The sequence below is a fragment of the Carlito syrichta genome, unplaced genomic scaffold (genome assembly GCF_000164805.1).
Source record: "Carlito syrichta isolate Samal-C Ts95f unplaced genomic scaffold, Tarsius_syrichta-2.0.1 Scaffold308821, whole genome shotgun sequence".
NCBI classification, from domain to species: Eukaryota; Metazoa; Chordata; class Mammalia; order Primates; family Tarsiidae; genus Carlito; species Carlito syrichta.
The window spans coordinates 460,364-485,829 of record NW_007252917.1 but is presented as its reverse complement, the minus strand read 5'-3'; the positions used below and the strand labels follow the sequence as shown (position 1 = coordinate 485,829).

At 37.5% G+C, this 25,466-nt stretch overlaps 1 protein-coding gene across 3 annotated transcripts in view; it reads right to left on the bottom strand.

Annotated features, from left to right (window-relative positions):
• DHX36 (DEAH-box helicase 36) overlaps positions 1-23,429 on the bottom strand; it is a 44,622-nt gene extending 21,193 nt beyond the window's left edge. For all 3 annotated transcript variants that reach the window (XM_008065954.1, XM_021716487.1, XM_021716486.1), the window contains exons 1-9: positions 23,121-23,429; positions 13,824-13,948; positions 12,825-13,059; positions 9,825-9,863; positions 8,363-8,533; positions 4,624-4,703; positions 3,836-3,910; positions 3,563-3,729; positions 1,766-1,847 (exon numbers count right to left, since the gene is read on the bottom strand). In XM_008065954.1, coding sequence (XP_008064145.1) covers positions 1,766-1,847; positions 3,563-3,729; positions 3,836-3,910; positions 4,624-4,703; positions 8,363-8,533; positions 9,825-9,863; positions 12,825-13,059; positions 13,824-13,948; positions 23,121-23,354 — 1,208 coding nt within the window. In that variant the 5' untranslated portion in view covers positions 23,355-23,429. The remainder of the gene's footprint in view (positions 1-1,765; positions 1,848-3,562; positions 3,730-3,835; positions 3,911-4,623; positions 4,704-8,362; positions 8,534-9,824; positions 9,864-12,824; positions 13,060-13,823; positions 13,949-23,120) is intronic.
• Between the last annotated feature and the right edge of the window lie 2,037 nt (positions 23,430-25,466).

Here is a 25,466-nt window from a genome sequence, read left to right as displayed (position 1 = left end):
CAGAATTCCCCTAAGTCTTCGTTACATATAGAGGCACGAACTTGAGGCAGGGCAACCTGAGACAGAGATCGGTCCTGTCAGCAAGATAAACCCACATTGGCTCTCTTCCCAGAAATTCCAAAAACAGAGGTAACCTTCAGCCCCCAACCCCAATCACAGTGCCCAATTCCAACCCTCCACATCCTCTTGCCCCATTCTTGGTTTGGTCAGGGTATTTCTTCCTTCCTGCCTCCCTGTTAAGCTGCTTTTCTGGGAAGGGAAGAGCTGGGGGATTCTGATGGAAATCTCTAAGCAAGGACCACTCTCCTTCAATTCTCCTTAGAGTTGGTTAGGAGATGGTAAATACCACCTTTTTCCTTCAAGAGAAGAACCCCTGGCTACAGCTCCTTATGCATTCCCTGCCTACTACGGAGCTTAAGAAAGAAGTTTTTCATTATGTAACTTTAAATTGCTGAACCTCAAACCTTTTCATGATTGTCCAGCTACTGTCTATTATTGTCTTAGGAAGCAACTGCTAAACATGCCACGCTCAGAAGCAGGACACATGGTGGAAAGTGGAACTGAGGAACACAGACAATTTGTGGCCACTGATAATAAAATCAGATCACAGAAGAGCATCACCTGCTGCCTCTCACATGTTCAGTACATCCCACCCTCTCTGACATCCACATTTTCCTTTTCCTACTCTGACTTCCACTGCCTTCCTGGCCTGCCCAGTTTACACCTGACATATAATCTCATTTCCAATATACTAGTCACTTCCCCCAACCACAATAATAGCTCCCTATGTAAGTAGAAATTCTGACGGCATGTATCCAGTCTTTCCTTGCTTTGTGCTCAGACACTAGCATAGTGCAAAGCATAGAGTAAAACTTAATAAATATTTGTTACACAAATGGCCAGGCGAAATCTAGCAGGCTTTCCCATGTAAAACAAGTTATAGGATCTTTGACCACACCTTCACACTCTAATGTCCTAATTTTCATGTTTAACAAGTGAGTTCCAGAGTCTTGAAAAATCCCATCACAAGTGTTTCTACATCAACCCTTTTATTTACTCAAATGTTTACTATAGGCCAGGCACTGTGCTATGCACTAGTTACTTGATGAACAAGACAAAATCCCAGACCTCCAAAAGTTTGAAATCTAGCGCAAGAGGCAAACAGGAAGCGATCCACTATGTGGCAAGTAAGTGAAGTGTTTAAGAGATATGACAAAAGTGTTCTATGAGTCCAGATGGGGAAGCCACTCTGTTTGTAGAGCAGGCTTCATAGGTAATGAAGCTGGGATTTTTCTTACATGATCAATAGTTTACAGATTTGCCAGGATGAAGATGGCAAAGTGAAGTCTAAAGAGAGGAAACAACATGCAACAGCACAAACTCATGAATGTAAGGCACGAGCTGGCATATCATGGGACAATGTATTTAGCATGGACTACAAGACTAGGCACTACAAGAGAGGTTCAAACACTAAAGAAAGAGCTTCCCAAACTTTGCCACCAAGAGACTGTCAAAAAATACCAATACATGACTACCACACCAGACACTGTAATGTAATGAAGGTAGGATATAAAAATTGAGCACCTGGACTTTTAGAAGCTCTAAGGAGTTTTAATGTGTAGCCAAGTTTGTGAATCCATAATTCATTTAAAAAAAATGTTTAAGAAAGTAGTCAGTAGTGGGGTTTCTGAGACTAAAGTCTGACATAAGTAAGGTCACATATTAGTACTTTTAAAATTTCTTTCACTTCTTAATGTTTACTTACCTTATTTTTTCAATTATATCTTCCAAAAGATATTCTACAACCGGAAAAGTGAAACCAGGTATATGTATCATTGGACAGTTACCTATAATAACAAATAAAATATAAACATACATTTGTAATCAAATGTTAAAAAAAAACCAACATACTATAAATAGGACAATAACTCTATTAGTTATGACCTCTAATTATAGAAAATGGTCCTGCAGCTTTTACTGTTCTACCTTATTTTCCCGTATCTAGTTTAACAAAAAGCATCAGTCTAGCCTTCACATAACACCATTTTGCTACCACACTGCACACCTATCTCACAGTTCTACAAAATAACAGAAATCAAAGAATACACTATTTTAAATGGAACTCAAAATACATTATTTAGAAGTCTCTTCAACATTAGCCAAAATAGTGACACATCAGAATCTAAGTTTTACTGAAATCTAGATAAGCATGATTCCTTGAGGTACACAGAATTAGGGGAGAAAAATAGTCAAAATAAGACCTGTGTGAATATTATATTGTTACTTACTCTTTTTCAAAAATCACTGATAAAAAGTCATCTTAATACTGTTATTTAAATGCTATTTATATTTCATAACAAGCAAAACAAGCAGTAGACACTGTAAACAAAGGCCAACATCATATCAGATGTCAAAGTATCTGAGCTGGTATAATGGTCTGCCTCTGACTTGTATAAATGTGAATTAAGTACTCAATGTTAGTTCTAAGTATCTCATATTCAAAAATGACAGAGGCCAGGCACAATAGTTCATGCCTGTAATCCCAGTGCTTTGGGAAGCTGATGTGGGAGGACGGCTTGAGATGAGGAGTTGGGAGTTCAGCCTTGGTGAGATCTTGTCTCAACAAAGAAATCAATCAGGTGTGACAGCATGCACATGTAGTCTGAGCTACTTGGGAGGCTGAGGTGGAAAGACTGATTGGGCCCAGGCAGCCAAGACTGTGGTGAGCTATGATTGTGCCACTGCAATCCAGCCTGCATGACAGAGTGAGACCCTCAACTCAAAAAAAGAAAAAGAAAAAAAGAAAATAATACCTGCCCCAACTAATTTTATAAGACTTTGAAAATTAATACATATTTCAAAGGACTTTTGAAAAGCAGAAGACACAAACATTTACTAAATTTAACTATATTACATTTTAATTCCCTCCTTCCTCCACAATTATAAGCAGACAAGACAACATGGCATAATTTTAAAAGAATGTACTCTGCAATCTAATCAAATCTACTTTCAGATCTTCTCATCCTTCTGTTAATTATGCAACCTTGGGTAAGCTACTTAACCACTCAGAGGCTGCTATCTCACCCATAAAAATGAGAATAACAGTAGTACCTACCTCACAAGGTACTGTGAGGATTAATGAAGACGAAGTGCAAAGCGTACTACATGGCACAGTAAAGGTGTTCTATAAGCAGTCACTAGTAATATGGTTAGCAAACTCCACCCCAGCCTGTGACAGTACATAAGAGCCCCAGGAAAATCACAAAAAGTTTATACAATTATTCAAATCTGTGGTTTGATTTCATTTATGCCACCTTAATGTTCCGGTAGTAGCAATAAGAAGCTACATGCCTTCCATATAAGAACAGAGATGATGTCACCATTTAAAAACAAGTCCAATTCTCTAACCCATGAAACCAGAGAGTAGAATCATGTTAACATAAAATGAATTGTAAAATATTTATTTTGATTATTCTATACCCAGTACTGTATTCATTTTTTAAAAAATTAAATTCATTGGTTTTCTGGTAATTTCTCTAACATAATCATAAATTTTACTCACCAAAATATTCTGAAAATTTCTCAGCATTCAACGTTGCACTCATCAATATTACTTTCAGGTCAGATCGGTAATTGAGAAGATCTTTAATAACAGTCATTAAAACATCTGACTGCAGATTTCGTTCATGGATTTCATCAAGCACGATATGACTAACACTGGACAAATGCCTAAAGCAGAAGTACACAATTTAAGGACAATTTTTCTTTAACTGGTAAAATCCAGTTAATAATTACATCTTTTGATAATATTTGTATTTCCTTAATTGAAACATACATGTCTGTTTGGAGCCACTGAAGGATGATTCCTGTTGTACAGTATAAGATAGAACCCTGTTTCCTTGGCAACCGACTGTGAAGAAAAGACATGAATTAATAATTATTGGTTTTCTTTTCTAGTAATTTACTATAAATGTTTTCAGTTTTAGTGAAAATCTTCATACTTAATTTTTTAGTTATAGGACCACTTAACTACCAATATAAGGTCACAGAAAACACTAAATTCAAGTTCATTATATGTTATCTTTATTGTTATGACACAACTTTAATTTCTTTTTATAGTTGTAACTGTTAACATTCGGAGAAAAACTGAATTACTTATAGGGCCTACATTTCTGCTTCATGATTAGAAAGTTTGCTCATTTAAAAAGGCAAATGGAATCCTGAGCCGCAGAAACTGACTAAAGAAGTACTGCACGGTGGAGTAGGACGGAGGTTAAAGATACCAAAATCAATAAATGAGTCAGTCACGGGGCGTGTCGATGGTACCCAAAGTGTAGTAGACCATCCTTTTAGGGGGAGTCATAGTCTATTAATGTATGTCCAGGAAAAAAGTTATTTTTTAAATCATTCCATATGTAAAAGCACATTTTAAAAAGGCAATGAAAATCTAATTTGAGGTTGAAAGATGAGTTTGTGGTAACAAGCCATCTATGCTGCATTTGCTGTAAAGACTAATTATAATACTAGTAACTGTCACAAAAATGGGGAAAATGTGCTTGCTTTTGCATCTTCAACTTTCCAGTTTCACTAAAGTCCACCTGTACACAAGTGAACACTCCTTACCTCTGGAGACGAATTTGGTATCCAGTACTATTACCATTGCCACAAGATTCTGCCCTTTCTGCAGCCACTCTTTCTGCAACCTTTAATTAAAAGAAAATGCAGTTATAAATTAAATAGAATTACCTTTGGAACAAATACTCTGAAAATCCATGAAAATCTGGGATTGCTGAAAAATTATTATTCAGGTTTTCAGATGAGTTAAAAAAAATAGTTATTTACTAATATCTGAGGTATCTAAAACTGTGTGTACTTTTCTTAAGAGCTGCAGACTACTTGCTTCTCAAGTTTACTTATTCTCTCTAATAACTATTTTCATAGTACTTTTCTGTACCACCCTCTCATTAATTTCTACTTTCCTGTTTTTTCTAAAAGAGCTGAAAATCATGGTCTAAATTTGTAAAACTTGAGTATAACTTGAAGACAAATTCCAACAGATCTTGGAAAAAATTAGGAAAAAAAAAAACCTAGTTAGCATTTTTCTTTTTCTTTTTTTTCTTTTTTTTTTTTTGTGAGTTGGAGTCTCACTCTGTCACCCAGACTGGGGTGCAGTGGCCGCTCCCGGCCACCGCAGCCTCGACTTGTTGGGCTCTGGCAATCCTTCCGCCTCAGCCTTCCAAGTAGCTGGAACTACAGGTGTGCGCTACAACGCCTGGCTCATTTTGATTTATTGTAGAGATGAGGTCTCACCAAGTTCTACTGTCAATATAAATGGTAACTGTCATATATTTAGTGAAATGATATTTAAGTCTAGCTATTTAATTTTGTTATGACAAAAATGGTTTATTTTTCATCATTCTGTGATCTTACACAATTTATAGGAATTTGGACCCTATAAAAGGATAAAGACTATTCAAAACTATAGAAATAGTAGAAAACCTTTGGAAAACTCTTCTGGACACTGGCCTAGTCAAAGAATTCATGACTAGGACCTCAGGCAACAAAACCAAAAATAGACAAATAGGACGTCATTAAACTGAAAAGCTTCTGCACAGCTAAAGAAATAATCAAAAAGCAGACAACCTACAGAATGGGAGAAAAATCTCTGCAAACTATTCATCCAACGAGGGACTAATATAAGGAACTCAACTGAATAACAACAACAAAAATCCCATTAAAAAGTGGGCAAAGAATAGACATTTTCAAAAGACATACAAATGGCCAAAAGGTACATGAAAAAATGGTCAACATCACTAATCATCAGAGAAATGCAAATTAAAACCACAATAAGATAGCACCTTACCCCAAGAGAATGGCTATTATTAAAAAGATGAAAAATAATAGATGTTGGCAAGGATGTGGAGAAAATGGAACTCTCTCTCTCTTTTTTTTTTTTTTTGAGTTGGAGTCTCACTCTGTCGCCCAGACTGGAGTGCAGTGGCCGCTCCGGCCACCGCAGCCTTGACCTGCTGGGCTCCGGCGATTCTTCCGCTTCAGCCTTCCAAGTAGCCGGAATTACAGACATGCACTACCACGCCTGGCTGACTTTTTTATTTATTGTAGACATGAGGTCTCGCTGCCCAGGCGGGTGTCGAACCCACGGGCTCAGGCAATCCACTCACCTCAGCCTCCCAAAGGCGCGGGATTACAGGCTGAGCCACCAAGTCCAGCTCGAAAATGGAACTCTTATACATTGTTGGTGGGAACTTAAATTAGTGCAACCACTATGGAAAACAGTATGGAGAATTCTCAAATAACTAAAAATAGAACTACTATTCCATTCAGCACAATACAGAAATTCATATGGAAACAAAAACGACCACAAATAGGCAAAACAATCCTTAGCAAAAGAACCAAAGTAGGAAGTATCACACTCCCGGACTTTAAACTTTATTATAAGGATACAATAATCAAAACAGCCTGGTACTGGTCCACAAACAGGCAATACAGGTCATTGGAACTGATTACAGATTTCAGAAGCAACACCTCAACTGCTCATCCACCCAGCAATCTTACTCAAAAGAAAATAAATCAACATATCAAAAAGATACCTGCATTAGTATGTTTATTCCAACAGTACTCACAATAACAAAGCCACGGAATCAACATGAAGTGTCCATCAACTAATGATTAAAAGAAAATGTGATATATATACATTACACTATTCAGCCATAAAAAAGAACGGAATCATGCCTTTCGCAGCAACATGGATGAAAATGAAGGCCACCATAAGTGAATCCAGCAAGAAACATAGCATGTTCTCACTCAAAAGTGTTAAAAAATGTGCACACATGGAGATAGAGTGGAATGACAGACAATGGAGACTCAGAAGAGTGAGGGGGTGAGAGGTAGATGATGAGAAACCATGTAATGGGTACAATGTGTGTTCATCAGGTGATGGGTATCCTAAAAGTCCTGACTCGACCACTATACAATCCATGCACATAACAAAATCACATTAGTAGCCCATAAATTTATACAAAAGAAGGGTGAAGGACTGTTGCTTTTTCTTTTTACAGTATTTCTTAGAAACTACAGCTTAAAATATATGCTGTAGTTACTGGTAATTTTTTCCATAATAATTGGAAATGCAGTTCTGAATCGCAGATTCTACATTAATTGACTTAGACATGTGTTAATAATAGCACTATCATAAAAGTAAAGACAATCATAAATCTTCATAATTTAAATTTATACACAGAATTATACAAAAGAGAAATAAATTCACTATACACATTGAATATTATAAGAAACCTCCAAAACTTTAACAAATATATCATTCACATATTTAACTAGGTTATCAAACTATAAACAATGGAAAAACAAAACACCAAAGGGCAAATGTTATTTGTATAAGTTAACTATCCCTTATCCAAAATGCTTGGGACCAGAAGTATTTCGGATTTCAGATTTCAGATTACCAGACTGGTCTCGAACCTCTGGACTCAGGCGATCCTCTTGCCTCAGCCTCCCAAAGTGCTGAGATTACAGGCGTGAGCCACCATACCCAGCCTCAGATATTTTTAATTTTTGAAATATTTGCATTGCACTTACGCTCCCCCCTCCCCCAAAATCCCAATTCTGAAAATTCAAAATGTGAAATACTCCAATGAGCACTGGCTTTGAGCACTGTGTTAGCACTAAAAGAGTTTTGGATTTTGGAACATTCTGAATTTCAGGAACTCAATCTTTAATAAAGATGTACTTGTAACTATTACTAGTACTTGCAGTCTCAAAATCTAGGACTTACCAAGATTATATAAATGAGATAGATCACTTCAAAAAACAAGACAAACCTGAAATAATTTCCTCATGGTAACTTTTTTCTAGTAACTGCATTCAAAATCACTGACTACAGTGTAATCAGACTAGTTACAGACTAATGTAGCTTTTTTTAAAAAGGCATTGTTTCCCACTTATTACCACCATTCGTCAGTGTAGTTATAGGATAAAAAAAATCAGAAAGAATTTAAAACATTAAATAAATTAAGTAATAAAATTTAAAGCACCTCATCATGACGATTATTTGAAGCTTGTTATCAATTCCATAAACATTTTATCAATTTTTCATTCTTTGAATCCATGCTGAAATTTGCCTGGTTATAGAATTTATCTTGAATTTATAAAACATCTATTATCTATAAGAAGAGGTCACTCAATCTTTTGGCCTTAACTGTCATGTATTTGTCAATCAAATATTTGATTTCAAAGCAAGAAATCCTACCTTCAAACTTTCAAAATCACTATATCCTAGCAAGATTTCTTTAAAAAAGGAAAATTTTAAAAGTCAGAGGTTACTTACTGAAATGGCACTAATTCTTCTTGGTTGAGTACACACTATCCTGCAAGAAGATCCTTTTCCTCTTTCAATGAAGTTATCCAAGATGAACTGAGTAACTTGAGTGGTTTTTCCACAACCAGTTTCACCACTTATTACTGTCACCTGATGGTTATCAATTAAGTCCACCAATTTCTATTTCGAAAGAAAAAAATAAGTGAATATCACATGCTAAGTCTAAAACATATTAACCAAAATCCTGCCATCTGAAGGTAATTACTTTTACAAACATACTAATGCTTTCTAAATTTTGTTAAGTGCAATACTGGTATAGTTTGGATATCCAGATCTGCCAATTTTCAAAAGATAAGTAGTACCAAATTAAAGAACAAAGTCAAGGCACTGTAAGAAAAACATACTGATATAAACAAGAAGAGACAGCTTATAAGTTCCATGCATAAGAATTAACATTAAATTAAAATAATGTTGACATCTGGGGCTACTGAATATACAAGCAAACCCCTGGCCTAGATAACTCTTGAGGACATTATGGATGTCTGCAGAACAAGTTTTATACATTTTTTAGGAAAAAGGGAGCATATAATATATAGTAAGATTATTGCCTTTCAAATAATTAAAATAAAGCTATTAAATACCTAAGTCAAGGGTATCTAGAAAACCTCTTTCCTAAAAATTTTTAGATATATATTAGTATTTTTAATAATATTCACTATCTAAACAAAACCATCTTACTACTTCAAAAAGATGTTATGGGTTATTTTCATCTACACAACAATTTAACTTAAAAACCCACCTTTTCAAAATTTTCCATCTATTCTAACATATTAAAATAAGTTTTATGTTTGAACACTGAAATCACTGCTGATACTTACGGAGAAGTGGAATGTGATTTATTCATTCAACAGCTATTTACTGGATATCTATCAAATGTCAGATACTGCTCTGAGTCAGGAGACACAGAGTGAACAAAATAAACACTGTCCTCAAGAAACTACATTGGCCTGAAGGGAAGACACACAGATGTCAAGTGGAAATAAGTGCTATGAAATGCAAAAATAAAAACTAAATAAGGTTGGGAGAAGAGAAGGATGAGAGGCTATATTATTCTGTATAAGGTAATCATGTCATAAGATACAATAAATTAAAACATTGTATTTTTAGTAGTATCTCAATTTTAACTGAAGTGTTTGGTTTTTAATTAAATGCAGGGTATTTACCAAGAGTAACTTATATGAGAAAATTCTACTTCTTAAACTCCAAGGATTTCAATTATGGACACAAATATGAGAAAATATAAGGAAAATTATTTAAAACCCTTTGTTTTGCCCCAAAATTCAAAAGAATAAAATCAACTTCTAATAATATACTGTTAGAAGTTTCATTCATTTATATTTCTTGATACAGAGCTTTAAAAAACTTGTGTACTTAATCTGCAATTCAAATTAAATCGTGGAGAGAATTTTACCTTTTGCATTCCATATGAAGGCAGCTTTTCTCTGAAACGCTGAAATTTAAAAAAAAATTTTAATTTTTACAAAAGAAACATAACTAAGTTATAATCATGGTAATCAAGATATATCCTAGGTAAATATGCTAGAATCCAAAAGTGTTTTATCTTATGGCTTGTGTGAAGTAGTAAGCCAAAAACAAATTTGTAAAAAAATAAATTACCAATTCTTTTATTTTTGAAACACTCAAAACCAGATTCTACTACATCCAACAGAATAGACAATCCCTTATAGTGGCAGTAAAATAAAATCTAACTGAGATCTAACAACCTCTAAATAACTTTTACCATTTTTTTCTACACATTTGTTTTATATATTCATCTTAGATTTGATTTCTGTATCACATTCTTTTCCCACCATCTGTGTACTATTTACAGACATATTAGACACTGGAGCAGATTCAAAGATTATTTCAGTATAAGTATGAGTGTAAGAGAAAACTTAAAACAAGTAACACCTAGAGCCAGAAAATCTGGTACTGTCATTTTAGCACTGTGACCTTAGTTAGGTCAAACTCAAAGCATGAATGAATACCTCAAAGGTTTTATCTCACACAAGTTTTTAATGAAAAACCTTTATCTAAAAAGCACATATCAGTTTCTGACACATATAAGCTACTCAATAAATTTATAATCTACTGAATTACAATTAGAATACTAAAACTGGAATGACTCTCTCCTATAGATTTTTTATTTATGTGATAATTTTTTCTAATTTTGAAAACTTTTGTGGAACCCTATACCCATACCATATAAAACACCAAAAAACACTACTATGGTTTACATTCGACTAGGCACATCATAAAATGAGGGAAAAAAAAAAACCTTCAGTGACATAAAAAAGCCAGTTTTAATAAACTGCCTTTATTAAAATGAAAAAAATTTAAAAATAAAATTAAAGTAAATAAAAAACAAATTTAAAATTAGAACTGTCCTATATAATCTAATGTATAACTGCTATGCTTGTTATGGCCAGTCAATACTCACTAGTAGCATAAAAATGACAGTCAATGTCATTAAATGAATTCCAGTGCATTAAGATAACAAAGGTACCATACTTTTCTTACTAATTTCTTTTGTACTTTAAAAAGTTATTTTAAAACTTTCTTAATGACATCTAAAAATATGAATACTCTATGTAGTCAAGTGTATCCATCTTAGCATAGGTCTATATAAATGTATGTCTATACGTAAATGCTACTGTAAAGATATAGCCTGATATTCTTTCCCAAGGAAGCTAAACTTTCTACTTCCTAATTTCTGACTAAAACTGAAATGTGAAATAATTCAGTCATAAGCAGTCTAAAAACAGGAAATATCTTATTACTCTTCAAAAAATACAGCACAATAACTGATATCTAGCAAGTAGAAAATTACATTTGTTTAATAAAATATAAAGACAAAATTTTGCTAAGAAGGATTAAAAGGATGAGTTCTTAAACTACAACTGAATTTTAGACCTTGTTATCTAATAATCTGAGCAGCCTTAGGTAGATCACTTAACCTATGATTCTTTTTCCTTATCTGTAAGACATGCATAGTCTCTTACACAAGGTTGTTGGGATGTTTAAATGATGTATTATGCATGAAACACTTACAACAGCATCTGGATATTAGAAAGAGCATCAATACCATTTCTTTCTCTGAAATAGATAGACTAGACATCTTCAATAATATGTGAGTTCTGTCCACCATACAAAGAGATGGTAACTAATTCCATTTGTTCCTAAGGCTACAAAAGCAACTCTTCTCTCAACTACAAGATTCAAATTAATTCATCTTAAAATCTCCTCCATTCTCAAATCATATCTTTACTCAACAAGCAACAAAGAGCTACACAATTTGGCCCTGAACAAACTTAGCTCATCTTTTCTAATAAATCTAATTTTCTTCCATCCCAGTAAATGGATCCCTTCTTTACTACAGGAGATGCAATATCCTACCTTTCTCAAAAACAGCCGTACTTATTTGCATATTAGAAACACGATCCTCAGAATTCCCTGAGTATTTTGTCTTAAATATATATATATATGCCCCTCAAGTTTGTAATCCCAACACTTTGGAAGGCCGAGGCGAAAGGACTGCCTGAGCCCACGGGTTCCAGACCAGCCTGGGCAACTTGGTGAGACCTCTTCTCTACAATAAATGAAAAAATTAGCCGGGTGTGGTAGCATGCACCTGTAGTTCTGGCTACCTGGAAGGCTGAGGCAGAAGGATTGCCTAAGCCCAGCAGAAGGATCGCCTGAGCTCAGCAGGTTGACGCTGGGATGGCCGTGAGCATGCCACTGCACTTCAGGCTAGGCAACGGAGTGAGACTCCAACTCCCCCCGCAAAAAGTATGCATTCACACACACTCACACACACTCACACACACACGAAGCTTTTATTACATCTCTATACATCTCTAGAACACCAACAAAGAGTACAATTTTATGTTTTAACTGAAATGGACCTTAAAATATCTTGCCTAGTACAGAAATAAAATACTAGAGTAATTCAGGAGAATTTCAGTTCTTCCCATAGTCCTGTCATTAAAATGTTGATGAACACAGCACATAACTTTTGAAAAGATTTAATTTCATCATCTATAAAAAGACACATTAAATGATCTGGAGAAAAAGATACAATTTAATCACTTTGACTATATATGGCACCTCACTCAACTGGCCTAGATAAGTTAAAGGGTATTTTTTTTCTTGTGCACTAGCTTTTCTCAAACATTTCTCCTCCTCACCCCTTAAGCTTTTGTGAATGAGACAGGATATTGTAGGTTATATGTAAATTCCATTCCTACTGCTTTTCTCTACTATTCAAAAGTAAACAATTCCCAGAGGATGTCTTGTTAAGGAAGCTCATTGGTCTACATCATATAGCTACTTCTATCCATACATACATTTTTATCAATCATGAAAAAAGAATGACAAGCAAAATTTTTTCCCACAACTTGCTTTCTATTACCTGCATTTCAATATACCGAAGATCACTTCTTTTCTTCTGTAAATCTTCCAGTAATCGTTGGTCTAAGGTTACATCTGGTGCAATGTCTTGTAAGAGATACTCAGAGTCTCGGTCAATATACAATTTGTTCCTGATTCTGAATGGTTTTTTTTCTTGGTTTATCAATTTCTTTTCCTGGTTGTCAAGTTTCTTCTCTGTGCTTGGTTTGTTCTTAGCAGAAACTTCAGTACCATATCTATTTTAACAAAATATAAAATGAAAAATGTCAGATGAAGAGTCACTCAAGCCCTAGAACAAAACAAACCAATACACTGCTTCAAAATCACCCACCTCCAATGCTTTTCTTTTCTCTCAGTAAAGCAATTATGATATATACTTCAATTCTTATATTTAATTCTAATTTTTTCTTCCCTTTAAATAGATATTGCCAGTTAGGTTATTCCTTGAGGTAGTTAAAAATAAAAACCCACACAACAGTCATTCTTCCATTGTAGCTAGTTAGTGTTTTTCTTGTTCTAATTTTCTTGAACTTGTTTTATTTCACAACACTCTCATTTTCTTCCTGTCACACTTTCTGAGCTATACATTACATGGTCTCCGAAATATTTCTACTAATTTTCCCTCCGAATGATGCAGTTCTTGCAACCTTCTTAAAACAGTAGTCATTAAATTTTTTGCAGACCTCCCCAACAGAAAAATTTCAGAACTACAAAGATGATAAGTAGGAAGAACAATAAATAACAACTTAGTACAATCTCATATCCAGATATACAATTATTCATACCATTCAGCTTCCCTGTGAAAATATACCATCTATCGTTTTAAAAATCTTTTTCCAAATCTGCTTGAACTACACAAAAATAAAGAATTACTTAAAGGCTAAATTTTGCCTATTGAATTATCTAAAGATGTTATTTTTATTGTCATTTTTCTCTAGCAAATGCTATGAAAGAAGTGATACTCTTTGCCTATTCTTTAAAACAACACTCTTAGTCTTACCCGTGATCCTCAGGAGCAAACCAGGATATCTGTGCTTCTGAATCTTCATCATTCTTAGCTTGGACAGAATTCAGTAGCTGCACAATTTGTTCTTCTCGCCGTTCATCCATGTGTACTACAGCTCTCTATTTTGTGCAAAGGAAAAAACATCTTTATAATAAAAATGAAAGCAAGTAATAAAATGATTTGATAACTAAAAAAGAACAATGCAAAGTAATATATGTTCAACAAACATATTTAAAAGAAAGTTAAAGCTACCCACACTTGCCCTCTAGCCCAATCCCACTTTCTAAACCTAATTAATGTTAACATTTTTGAATATATCCTTCTATATCTTTTCCAACAAGTATCTATAAAATTAGTCTTAATATAATTGGCAAAGAAAGAATATTTTGACTCTTCCTACAACTTTGGTTCCCCTATCTTCTACCCTCACATACTAATTATTACAAATTTTTTCATCTTAAATTTTCAAAGTTACTAAAACCTAAATGGGCTATTAAAATTACCAAAAAAGTTGAAGTATTCTAGGCAATTGAGAAGGATGGAATTCTCCCTTGCTCATCTTATTAAGTTAATGTACTGATATACCAAATCTGGCAAAAACCCAACAAGAGAATTAGAGGACAATCTCCCTGATGAACACAGACGCAAAAATTCTCAACAAGATTCTAGCAAATCACATCCAACAACACATCTCAAGGATCATCCATCATGATAAGGTGGGCTTCATTCCCAGGATGCAAGGCTGGTTCAACATTCACAAGACCATAAATGTAATTCAACATATTAACTGGTATAAAACCAAGAACCACATGATTATCTCAATAGATGCAGAAAATGCATTTAACAAAATCCAGCATCCCTTCTTGATAAAAACCCTCTCAAACACCTAGGCATAGAAAGAACATTCCTTAAAACTATAAGAACCATCTATGACAAACCTGCAGCCAACATTTTGCTCAATGGTCAGAAGTTGGAAGCATTCCCTCTAAGTGAGTTTGAACAAGACAAGAATACCCACTCTCACCCCTCCTCTTCAACATAGTGCTGGAAGTCCTAGCAAGAGCAATCAGACAAGAGAAGGAAATCAGGGGTATCCAAATAGGAAAAGAAGTTAAGCTATCCCTCTTGTGGACAATATGACTCTATACCTAGTAAACCCTAGGGAGTCTGTCAAAAACCTCCTCACACTGATAAACAACTTTGGTAAAGTCTTGGGTTACAAAATCAACATGCAGCAGACAGTTGCATTTCTATACATTACCAAGCAGGCTGAGAACCAAATAAAAAACACATTCCCTATCACAGTAGCAAAAAAAAAAAAAAAAAAAAGAGTAAAATATCCTGGTATTCAACTAACCAGAAAACCTTTATAATGAAGACTGCTGCGCAAATAAATCAAGGATGATATAAACAAATGGAAAAACATCCCATGCTCATGGATTGGAAGAATCAATATTGTCAAGATGTCCACCCTGCCCTGCATCTACAGATTCAATGCAATACCTATCAAATTACCAACATCATTTTTCACAGACCTGGAAACGACGATACAGAAATTCATATAGAAACAAAAAAGAGCAAAAGTAGCCAAAACAATCCTCAGCAAAAGAACAAAGTGACAAAGGTATCACACTTCCAGACTTTAAGCTTTATTACAAGGCTACAATAACCAAGATGGCATGGTATTGGTACAGGAACAGGCACAAAGACTGATGGAACAGGACAGATTCCAGAAAAGTAAAAACAGGGTCCCTCAATCAACTCATCTTTGACAAAGCCATCAATAACAATCACTGGAGAAAGGAGACCATATTTAGCAAATGGTGCTGGGGAAACTGGCTAGCAGCATGCAGACGAATGAAACTGAACCTATCACCATATATAAAAATCAACTCAAAATGGATCAAGAACCTAAATGTAAAACCTCAAACTATAAGAATCTCAGAAGAAAATGGAGGAAACGCCCTTTTTGAACATCAGAGTAAGCAATGAATTCATGATCAAGTCCCCAAAAGCAAATGCTACAAAAGCTAAGATAGACAGGTAGGACCTCATCAAACTGAAAAACTTTCACAAAGCAGAAGAAACCATCAAGAAGAGAGTACAGAGACTACCCATGGAATGGGGAAAAATATTTGCAAGTTATACATCTGAAAAAGGTCTAACATTCAGGATCTGTAAGGAACATGAACTGTTAGGAAAAAAACAAACCCCATTAAAAAGTGGGCAAAGGATATGAACAGAAATTTCTCAAAGGATGATGTATAATAATCAATAGACACACAAAAATACAATAATGTACAATAATCAATAGGCACATAAAAAATGTTCAGTCTCGCCGGGCTCAGTGGCTCAGCCTGTAATCCCGCGCCTTTGGAAGGTTGAGGTGAGTGGATTGCCTGAGCCCGCGGGTTCGAGACCCGCCTGGGCAGCGAGACCTCATCTCTACAATAAATCAAAAAATCAGCCAGGCGTGGTAGTGCATGCTTGTAATTCCGGCTACTTGGAAGGCTGAGGCGGAAGGATCGCCAGGGCCCAGCAGGTCGAGGCTGTGGTGGCCGGGAGCGGCCACTGCACTCCAGTCTGGGTGACAGAGTGAGATTCCAACTCAAAAAAAAAAATGTTCAGTCTCACTAATCATCAGAGAAATGTAAATTAAAACTACAATGAGATATTACCTAACTCCGGTAAGGATAGTCATCATTGATAAGTCAAAACATAACAGATGATGGCATGGCTGGAGAGAAAGAGAACATTGCTATACTGTTTGTTGGTGGGAATATAAGTTAGTTCAACTTTTATGGAAAGCAGTGTGGTGACTTCTGAAAGAACTAAAAAGGCGCCTTCCATATGATCCAACAATCCCTCTCTTGGGAATATACCCAGAGGAACATAAATCGCTCTACCAAAAAGACACCTGCACACATGTTTATTGCTGCACTATTCGCAATAGCAAAAACATGGAACCAACTTCGTGATATCGAAAGTGGACTGGATAAAGAAAATGTGGTATATATATATATACAATGGAATATTATACAGCCACAGAGAAGAACAAACCCATGTCCTATATGGTAACATGGATGGAACTAGAGACCATTAGAGACCATTATTCTAAGTGAACTATCACGGAAACAAAGAATACCACACATTCTCACTTGTAAATGGGTGGTCCCCCTCCCCTCCCCAGCACTAGTCACATTAGCACAAAAGGAGGATCAACAGTTGCTGGGCACTGCTAGGCAAGGGAGAGAAGAGGGAATGAGGCATGTGACAACACAATGGATACCCAGTCCACTTCCAGGGAGCGTGAAGACCAGCTAGAAGTCCAAATTTCACCTGCATGCAGCCTACTTATGTACAAATTCTCACTTGTACCACACAACTCTAAAATAAATTTTTTAAGAAAGCTGAACACTGACAATAACATTTTGGTTGCAATGAGCATTTGCAAGTTCATACAATAAATAGAAGAGTAAACTGGGAAGTAAGATGGCTGAGCTCAAAGGGAGTAAATAACACTGATCAGCACTTATGGAGATGGTGAGCCAATATGTAAATACAACAGTTGCTTCAGAGATGAGCATAACATACACAACAGATTTGACAAAGATAAGATCCTTGCTGAGCTATGAAAATTTTAGAAACTTAATCATCTTCTAATTTTTTTTACCTCCTGATAACTAGGCACAGAACATTTGTTTGTTTGTTTTTTGAGTCAGGGTCTCACTCTGCTGCCCAGGCTGGAATGCAGTGGCACTCTATACTTTTTAAATAAAAACATGGTTTACATTTTTAATGCGGTTCTCCCCACAATGAGTTTCCAGAGATTACAGGCAGTGTGAACACACTACATTACACACCTAGACCTTGCCTTTCATGGTAGGTTACCTCCCTCCCATCCAACAACCTTCTTTCAGTTCCACCACCCTTCATTTTATCTCCCTGCCTGGAGAATCTCAGACACATTTTATGCTCCATGACTATTTTATCATTTCCTCCTTTTTTGGACATCCTCAAATATTCTGCTTCTAGGTTTAAATCCTGGCAAAGGAGACTCTCAGTAGGTCCACCAAATTGTCTGTGTCTATCTTAGCTTTCCAATTATCTGCAACTATTTCAAACTTTCCCCTTTCTCTGTAACATACCAATACCACCTTCCTGCTTGCCCTCAGCATTTCACACACAGTAGTTCACAAAACAAAAGCCCTAAGAAGGAAAAGCCTTCAATTGGTTACCACCACACTAAAACTCACCTGTACCAGAATTTATCCTTTCCTCTTTTTCTTCCTGTTAAAATAGGAGTGCACTTTCTTGCTTAAGGTTAACTCCTCTACCAGAGTTTTGCAGTGCAACTTCTTTCACGTCTCAGGGCCATCTCTTTTACTGAGATTGACTTTCCTGTTTCTAACCCCTCTAGTAGTCACTAGGTGGTTGACCAATACTCTGCATTGCTCCTTTTTAAATATATGGTAGAACTATATTTTCCCATCCAGGGAAAAGTGAAGCATGGCCATGTGAGTTACTGTCCAGTGAAATAAGAATGGGAGTTCTTAAGAAAGAATCAAGGGCTCAGGGAATTATTCCCTCTCTGCTGTCACCAAACCTAGGGACACTGCAGATGGGCAGAACTCCACAAGCCTGGTCTCACAATTAGTGATGTGAAGCAGAATCCTCAACCGAACTCCAATGGTCAAGTAATGTAAACAGAAAGCAAACCTCTGTTTATGAAAAGCCATTAAAATGTCAGGTTGGTTATCACTGCAGCATAACTTATCCTACCCTGATTTCCTCTCTACCCAGCTGCTTCCCATCAGTACATGAAAACAGTTAAATCTCTTCACCTTTCAAACAATAAAACCAAAAAAATCCTCTTGTATTCCCCTGCCTATCAGCTACTGTCCTGTTTTTCTTCCTCCTCTTCACAAACCACTGGAAAATGCTCCATTTCCTCCTCTCTACTTTACTGGCTGCCCTGCTGTAATCTGGCTTTTACTTCCACAATGTCCCAGAAAAGGCTCTCATCAAAATCACCAATGACCTTGGTGATAAATCCAGCAGACATTCTCAGTTCTGACCTTCTGACACCTGCACACTGCTTGCCACTACGGATTACTTCCCTCTTGCTTATATACTCTCTCCTCCCTTCAACTCTACTTCCAAGACAACACTTACCTCCTTATTTTTCTCTTCTCTGACCGATTCTCCCAAAATTCTTTTGCAACCTTCTCTTCCTCAGCCTGTCCCTTAAGTTTTCATATTGTACATTTTAGAGTCTGAGTGATCTACAGACCAGCAGCACTAGCATCATCTGGGAACCTGTTAGAAAAGGAGCATCTCTGGTCCATTCAGAGTCCTACATTTTAACAAGACGTCAGGTGATACCTATGCTCATTCAAGTTGAGGAGTGATGGTCTTCGGAAGTCAGGCCTGGGCCCACTCCTCTTCTCACTGTTCACTCTCCTACTCCAACTGCTATCCATGGGCCCATGAAATGCCAAATACTCAACTTACGGTCTACACTTTTCTAGGGATCAGTTCCACAGGACCCTCTACCTCCTGGATATCCTCATGTATGCCCCAATATCAAACCCAGTACCCTTAGGTGAGCCCAACACCTTCCTCCAACAAGCATGATCCTTATATAAAGGCATACTTCATCTCTACTGCCAATGTCCTAATTCATTTCTCTTACCTCAATCACTGCAAGGGCTACTGAACTGGTCTCCCTACCCTAGGACTGCCTCCCTACAATCCATTCCCTATACTGCTGCCTGAGTGAATTTAGACATTTAAAATCCACCCATTTCATTTTTTTTATTTGTTTAAAATGTCTTAATGACATGCTACAGTCCTTAGGGAAAAGTCAATGAATTTCAAGGCCCTGCTATCTTTCTTTCTTTCTTTTTTGAGTTGGAGTCTCATTCTGTCGCCCAGGCTGGAGTGAAATGGCATGCCCAAGGCCACCCCAGTATCGACCTGCTGGGCTCAGGCGACCCTTCCACCTCTGTCTTCCAAGTAGCCAGGACTACAGGCAGGTGCTACCACGCCCATCTAATTTGTTGATTTATTGTAGAGATGAGGCCTCGCCAAGTTGCCCAGGCTGGTCTCGAACCCGTGGCTCAGGCAATCCCCTCACCTTGGCCTCCCAAAGTGCTAGGATTACAGGTTTGAGCCACGGCGCCTGGTCCCTGCTATTTTTCTAACCCAGGGTTTCTCAAATTGCTATTGGAAAATTATAGTAAAGGATTTATCACCTCATTAATAAAAAAAAAGCGGGCAGAAAAGTTAAAAAAAACAAACAAACCCCAGAGCATTGTGCAGGTAATTATTTTACGAAACTTTTGGTTTCGTTATACATATGTGTATTCTGGGTTTAAATTTAAAAATATACCTTTTTGTGCAAAGTGGCCAACATGTTTATCCACTGCTCTACCCTCATCTACCATACTCCATTCCATGCTCTTACCTTTCAGTTCTCGGAATGTTTCCCCTGCCCTCTATGATGTGGCACATGTTGCTGCCTCTGCCTGAAAATCCTTTCCAAACTCCAAAATCCAAAACACACCAACAGACACACTGTTATCTTTCAAGTTTAGCTTAAAGGTTACTGTCCCTGGAAAAAACTTCTAAAATACCTTGATTTGAGTTAGGGGATATCCCATATTCTCCTTATCATAGTACTGTAATACACTATATTCTGTCTATAGCCCCTAACCCAACACAATCTCTGTGAGTTAGGGACTATATGCGAGGTAGGGATTATATCTTTCTTACTAATTAACGTAGTGCCTATGATACTGTCTCAAACATATAACATCTTGAAAATATACTTGTTGACACAACAAATGCATTCACTTTGTAAACACAAGGATTCCATAAAAGCTATGGAAATTCTGACTGGAAAGCAACCACATCAGGTTAAAGATGATCAAAGGAAGAGTAGGGGTGTGCTAAATTAAAGATGTAGGGGCACACTTTAGTCAGGAGAAGGGTATGACACTAACGAGAAGTAAAACGTGTTAAGATGTCACTCAATGTATTAGACTGAGACAGAAGTGACATGACTTTCAAACTCAAGTTGTGAGCAAGAGAATGAAATGATCTAATTTTTCCTTGTAAAAGATCACTAATGGGTGGCTCTATAAAGCAAGAATAAATAGGAAGCATAAGTGTAACCTAAAAGTCTAGTCAGGACGCTAAGAACAGAAAACAAAACAATGGCTTGATCTATGGTAATTGCTCTAGAAATAAGTTGTTGGATGAGGCAAATATTAAGAAAGCAAAGCAGATAGATGTGCAGAAATGAAAGGGAAGAATAAAAGCTAAATCTGCCTTTGGTTTTGGCAAGTGAATAAATCGTAGTTGCAATTACTAAAATGGAAAATGGCAATGAGGGTACAAATCCAAAGTTCCATTCACAACATCAACAGCACAACTAGCTATACCCTTCATGTGAAGCTAATAATGAACAATTTTTCCTGACTTATTTAACTTTTCATCTGTTTAGGTCTTCTTTTCCCAGCAAGATGGTAAGCTCCTTGCGTATCACATTTCTTCAGATATCAGTAGCAACATGCATAAAACCTTGTTTGAAACAGAGGGTAAGCCGGGCTCGGTGGCTCAGCCTGTAATCCCGCACCTTTGGGAGGCTGAGGTGAGTGGATTGCCTGGGCTGGCGGGTTCGAGAACCGCCTGGGCAGCTAGACCTCATCTCTACAATATATCAAAAAATCAGCCGGGCATGGTAGTGCATGCCTGTAATTCTGGCTACTTGGAAGGCTGAAGCGGAAGGATCGCCGGAGCCCAGTAGGTCCAGGCTGCAGTGGCCGGGAGCGGCCTCTGCACTCCAGTCTGGGTGACAGAGTGAGACTCCAACTCAAAAAAAAAAAAAAAAAAAGAAACAGAGGGTAAACAGAGGGTAAAATTACTGTGTACATCTTTTATAGTTATGACTCAGTTATTCTTCCGATTTCAAGATGGCTAAATATGCCTCCCTTGATTTTCAAAAACCAGTCTGCTCAGTGAAGAAGTTAATTTGGGGCTGTCAAAAAAAAAAAAAAGCTTGTTTTATTAAAGAGAATGTTGCGAAGATAAATAAATAAGGCCCCAGAACACCTGAACGAAAATAACATAGTTAAAAAAGAAAAATAAAGAAATGGTTTTAAAATAGTAGCCTAATGAATAATTACACTCCATAAGTGAAATGTGCTAAAAAACTGTCCTAACAGCCTATGCTAAGAGCCTATACTTGTAGCCTATAACTTCCGTAGACTATATTACACTATATATAGTCTATATTCCGTAGACTATATAATGACACAAACTATTTTATTAGAATAGACCAGAGAACTTCATGTTTCATTTATTACAGCTTTTAAGATACACATAAAACTGACAATCACTGGAAAAGACTAAACCCTAATCATCTAATCATCTTTTAGCGTGTCTTCCACTTCTAGGATCCTAAGTTTCCTTCTCAAAAAGAAGCTGCTTATGAATACAAATTTCACTACCCCAACATAAAAACAAAGAACCTAGGCTTGTGGCTGGTAATTCTAACACTAATAATAAGAGCAAACTACTTTTCTGAACGATTTACATTCAAAATAGTGTTGGGCTGCTTTTGTTCCGCACAAACCTCTCTCTAACATAGAAGGCCACTATTTTCAACTTCACCAGGCGAAGGATTTCAATAAAAGTGACAATAATTATTCTAAGGGAAGGACGGCCAGAGATACGACACTAACACCCCTAATGCCATTTATGTTGGAACCGGAATTTAACAGGTGATTTGTCCATTCTCATGTCCTTTAAGTATACACTCAGTCCGCACAAATCCTGATCGCTGGCATCAGACTCGCATAGCAACGTAAAGCGGTCTAACATCCGCTACAGGAGGCTTCAGCATAATATGACCTGCTTCACTAAATGTTATTAGACTGAGACGGGCAAGATTTCCAGTCTCGAGTTGTGAGCTAGGAAACGAAATGACCTGATTTTTCCTTTTAAACGATCACCACGGGGGCTCTATAAAGGACAGGCTTCATGGGAAGCAGGCCTGGAAGCTGGAAGATTAAACAGTGGCTTGATCCACGGTAACTGCTCTAGAGACAAGAGGCTGGATTTCGGATATACGAAGAAGGCAGATCAGGTAGATTTACGGAAATGACAGGGAAGAAAGCACGTGCGTCGACTAAGAAACAAAAGCAAGGAAACAAATTAGGAGCGGAGGGAGGTAAACGAAAACCCGTGGGGCCTCACCCCCTCCGCCCTCGGATCTCAGATTACCTCCTGCCTCTCCGCCTCCTTGTTCTTCTGTCCCTGCTTCTTCGCGTACCACAAGCCAATCTCGCGGCCTTTCAGGTGTCCAGGATGCCGGCCCCTGCCGCCTCGCCCGCCCCCTCCTCCTCCGCCGCTGCCACCTCCGGAGGCTCGGCTCCCTCCGTGGCCCCCTCCATAGGCGCCACCGGAGCTGCGGGGTCCCCCGTCGCGGCCCCAGTTCTGATGGTAGTCATAGCTCATTGTCCTGGCGGACCACAACCCGTGAGAACCAGCAACCGCTGGAAATGGCGTCCGGGTCCGGAAGCGGGTGCGCGTCCACTTCCGTTTTGTTTCCGGCGCCCAGCGCGAGGGGGCGGGCCGAGTGGCGTCACAAGTAGCTGTTTCCGGTGACGTCACAGACAGGTGGCCGCGATGGTCTGCAGGGAGGGTTAGGTACTGATCTGTCTGAGCTCACCCGCCCGGCTACCTTTGTACTTCTGGAGCGAGAGCGACTGAAAGGCTCGTAAGTTTTCTTCCTTGAGGCCAAGCAAGTGAGGAAATGGCTTTTGGGTTTTACTTTCTTATTCCTCGTAGTAGAATCCAGAGTTTACTCCCGATTACGTCCTGGATAGTCAACGTTGATTGAAACAGAAGTACCCGTGGATCGGTGCCTTGTCTCCTAAAAGTCTCCAATGAGTTCCTCATGCGTCTTGAAAACAGCCTGACATCTTTCAAATACATAATTAAGTATAAAAGTGCCCCCTACCTCCTTTAAAAAATTGTCATTATTTACTACCCTTATCCAACAGCGTAAGATGACTATGTCTACCCAAATTAATGCAGAGCACTTACGCAATGTAAATAAACAGCAGCTAAAGACATATGTTCATTTGAAGCCATATACTGTTTATTAACCACTGAATGTTTTGTGCGGGTTGTTCTTGACTAATCAAGTAATTGGGCCACATAGGCTAGGATGTTCACCCAGGGATATCCAGTTCATTTTATTCATCCAACTGATTTAGGTGCTGGGAATACTCATGGACAAGGCAAGTATAGCATGAGCTTTCATTTGCTTACAGTCTTGAGGGGAAGGCAGAGGCTATCGTTGTGCAGTGAATTAAGAAAGGACAATGCTTTAATATATGAAGAGGTCCAGAGTGGCCTAAAAATTATTTTGAGCAAAAGGCATTTGAGTTCCTGAAATCTCTTGTCTACCTTAAAGCAGACCCACCTAAAAGAATTGAAAGGAGTCCTTTCCTTGGGAACTAGGGAAGACTAACTCATTACTGGAGACTAGAAGTCAGTAATATGCCTAAACAGACATTGTCATGAAATTGTCATCTTGCACATTTATTCTGAGATCTCATTTCTTTCCTAAAAGTCATGTATTTTCCCCAAAGTGTTGTTCTTCCTCTCTCCTCCTCTTCCCATACAAAGATGGTATGTAAGACCCAAACTCTTACTGCTTCTTTGAGTCACATTTCTGTATGTGATTGTCTGGCTTTTCTCTTGCTAATCTATTTTGTCAGTTTGATTCTCAGGCCCCCAGACAATGAGTCTAACAGGGTAGAGAAAACCATTTCCTCCCTGACAGGTATGAGATGCTATAACAAAAAAATTTAATTTTGGAGTTAGGTGAGTTAATTTTGTATGTTTGTTTGTTTGTTTGTTTGTTTTGAGACTAGGTCTCACTCTGTGGGCAAAACTGGAGTGCAATGGCACCATCATAGCCCACTGTAACCTCTAACTCCTGGGCTCAAGCAGTCCTCCTGTTTGAGCCTCCTGAGTAGCTGAGATTACAGGCATGTGCCACCACACCCAACTAATTGTTCTATTTTTTGTAGAGATGGGGATCTCATTATGTTGTTCAGGCTGGTCTCGAACCCCTGGCCTCAAACAATTCTCTCACCTTGGCCTCTCAAAGTGCTGGATTACAGGTGTGAGCCCCCTCACCTGCCCCAAGCAGCAACTTTTGAGATAAGTAGACTTAAGTCATTAATGAGAAGGGGAGAGAGTACTACAGGTGGAGAGAACATGTTAAGACATGATGATATGAGACATCAGAGAGCTAAGGAACTACTGAAACTTAAAGACTCATAGAGAAGGCCAAAGAGGTAGATAGGAGTCTGATTATGGAGGTCCTACATGCCACTTAAAGAACAGTGGTACATTTTAAATGGAAGAGGGGTTATTTTGGCTGCTTTGAGAAGAAAGGAATGGAGGAGAAAAGGGTGGATGCGGGAACATCAGTTAATGAGCTGTGATGCAGGAGAGGCAAAATTGGATGATAGGGCACTAGATATGGAAAGAATTGGAATTAAGAGATATTAGGAGATAAAATTGCTAAGAATTTTTTTTTTTTTTTTTTTT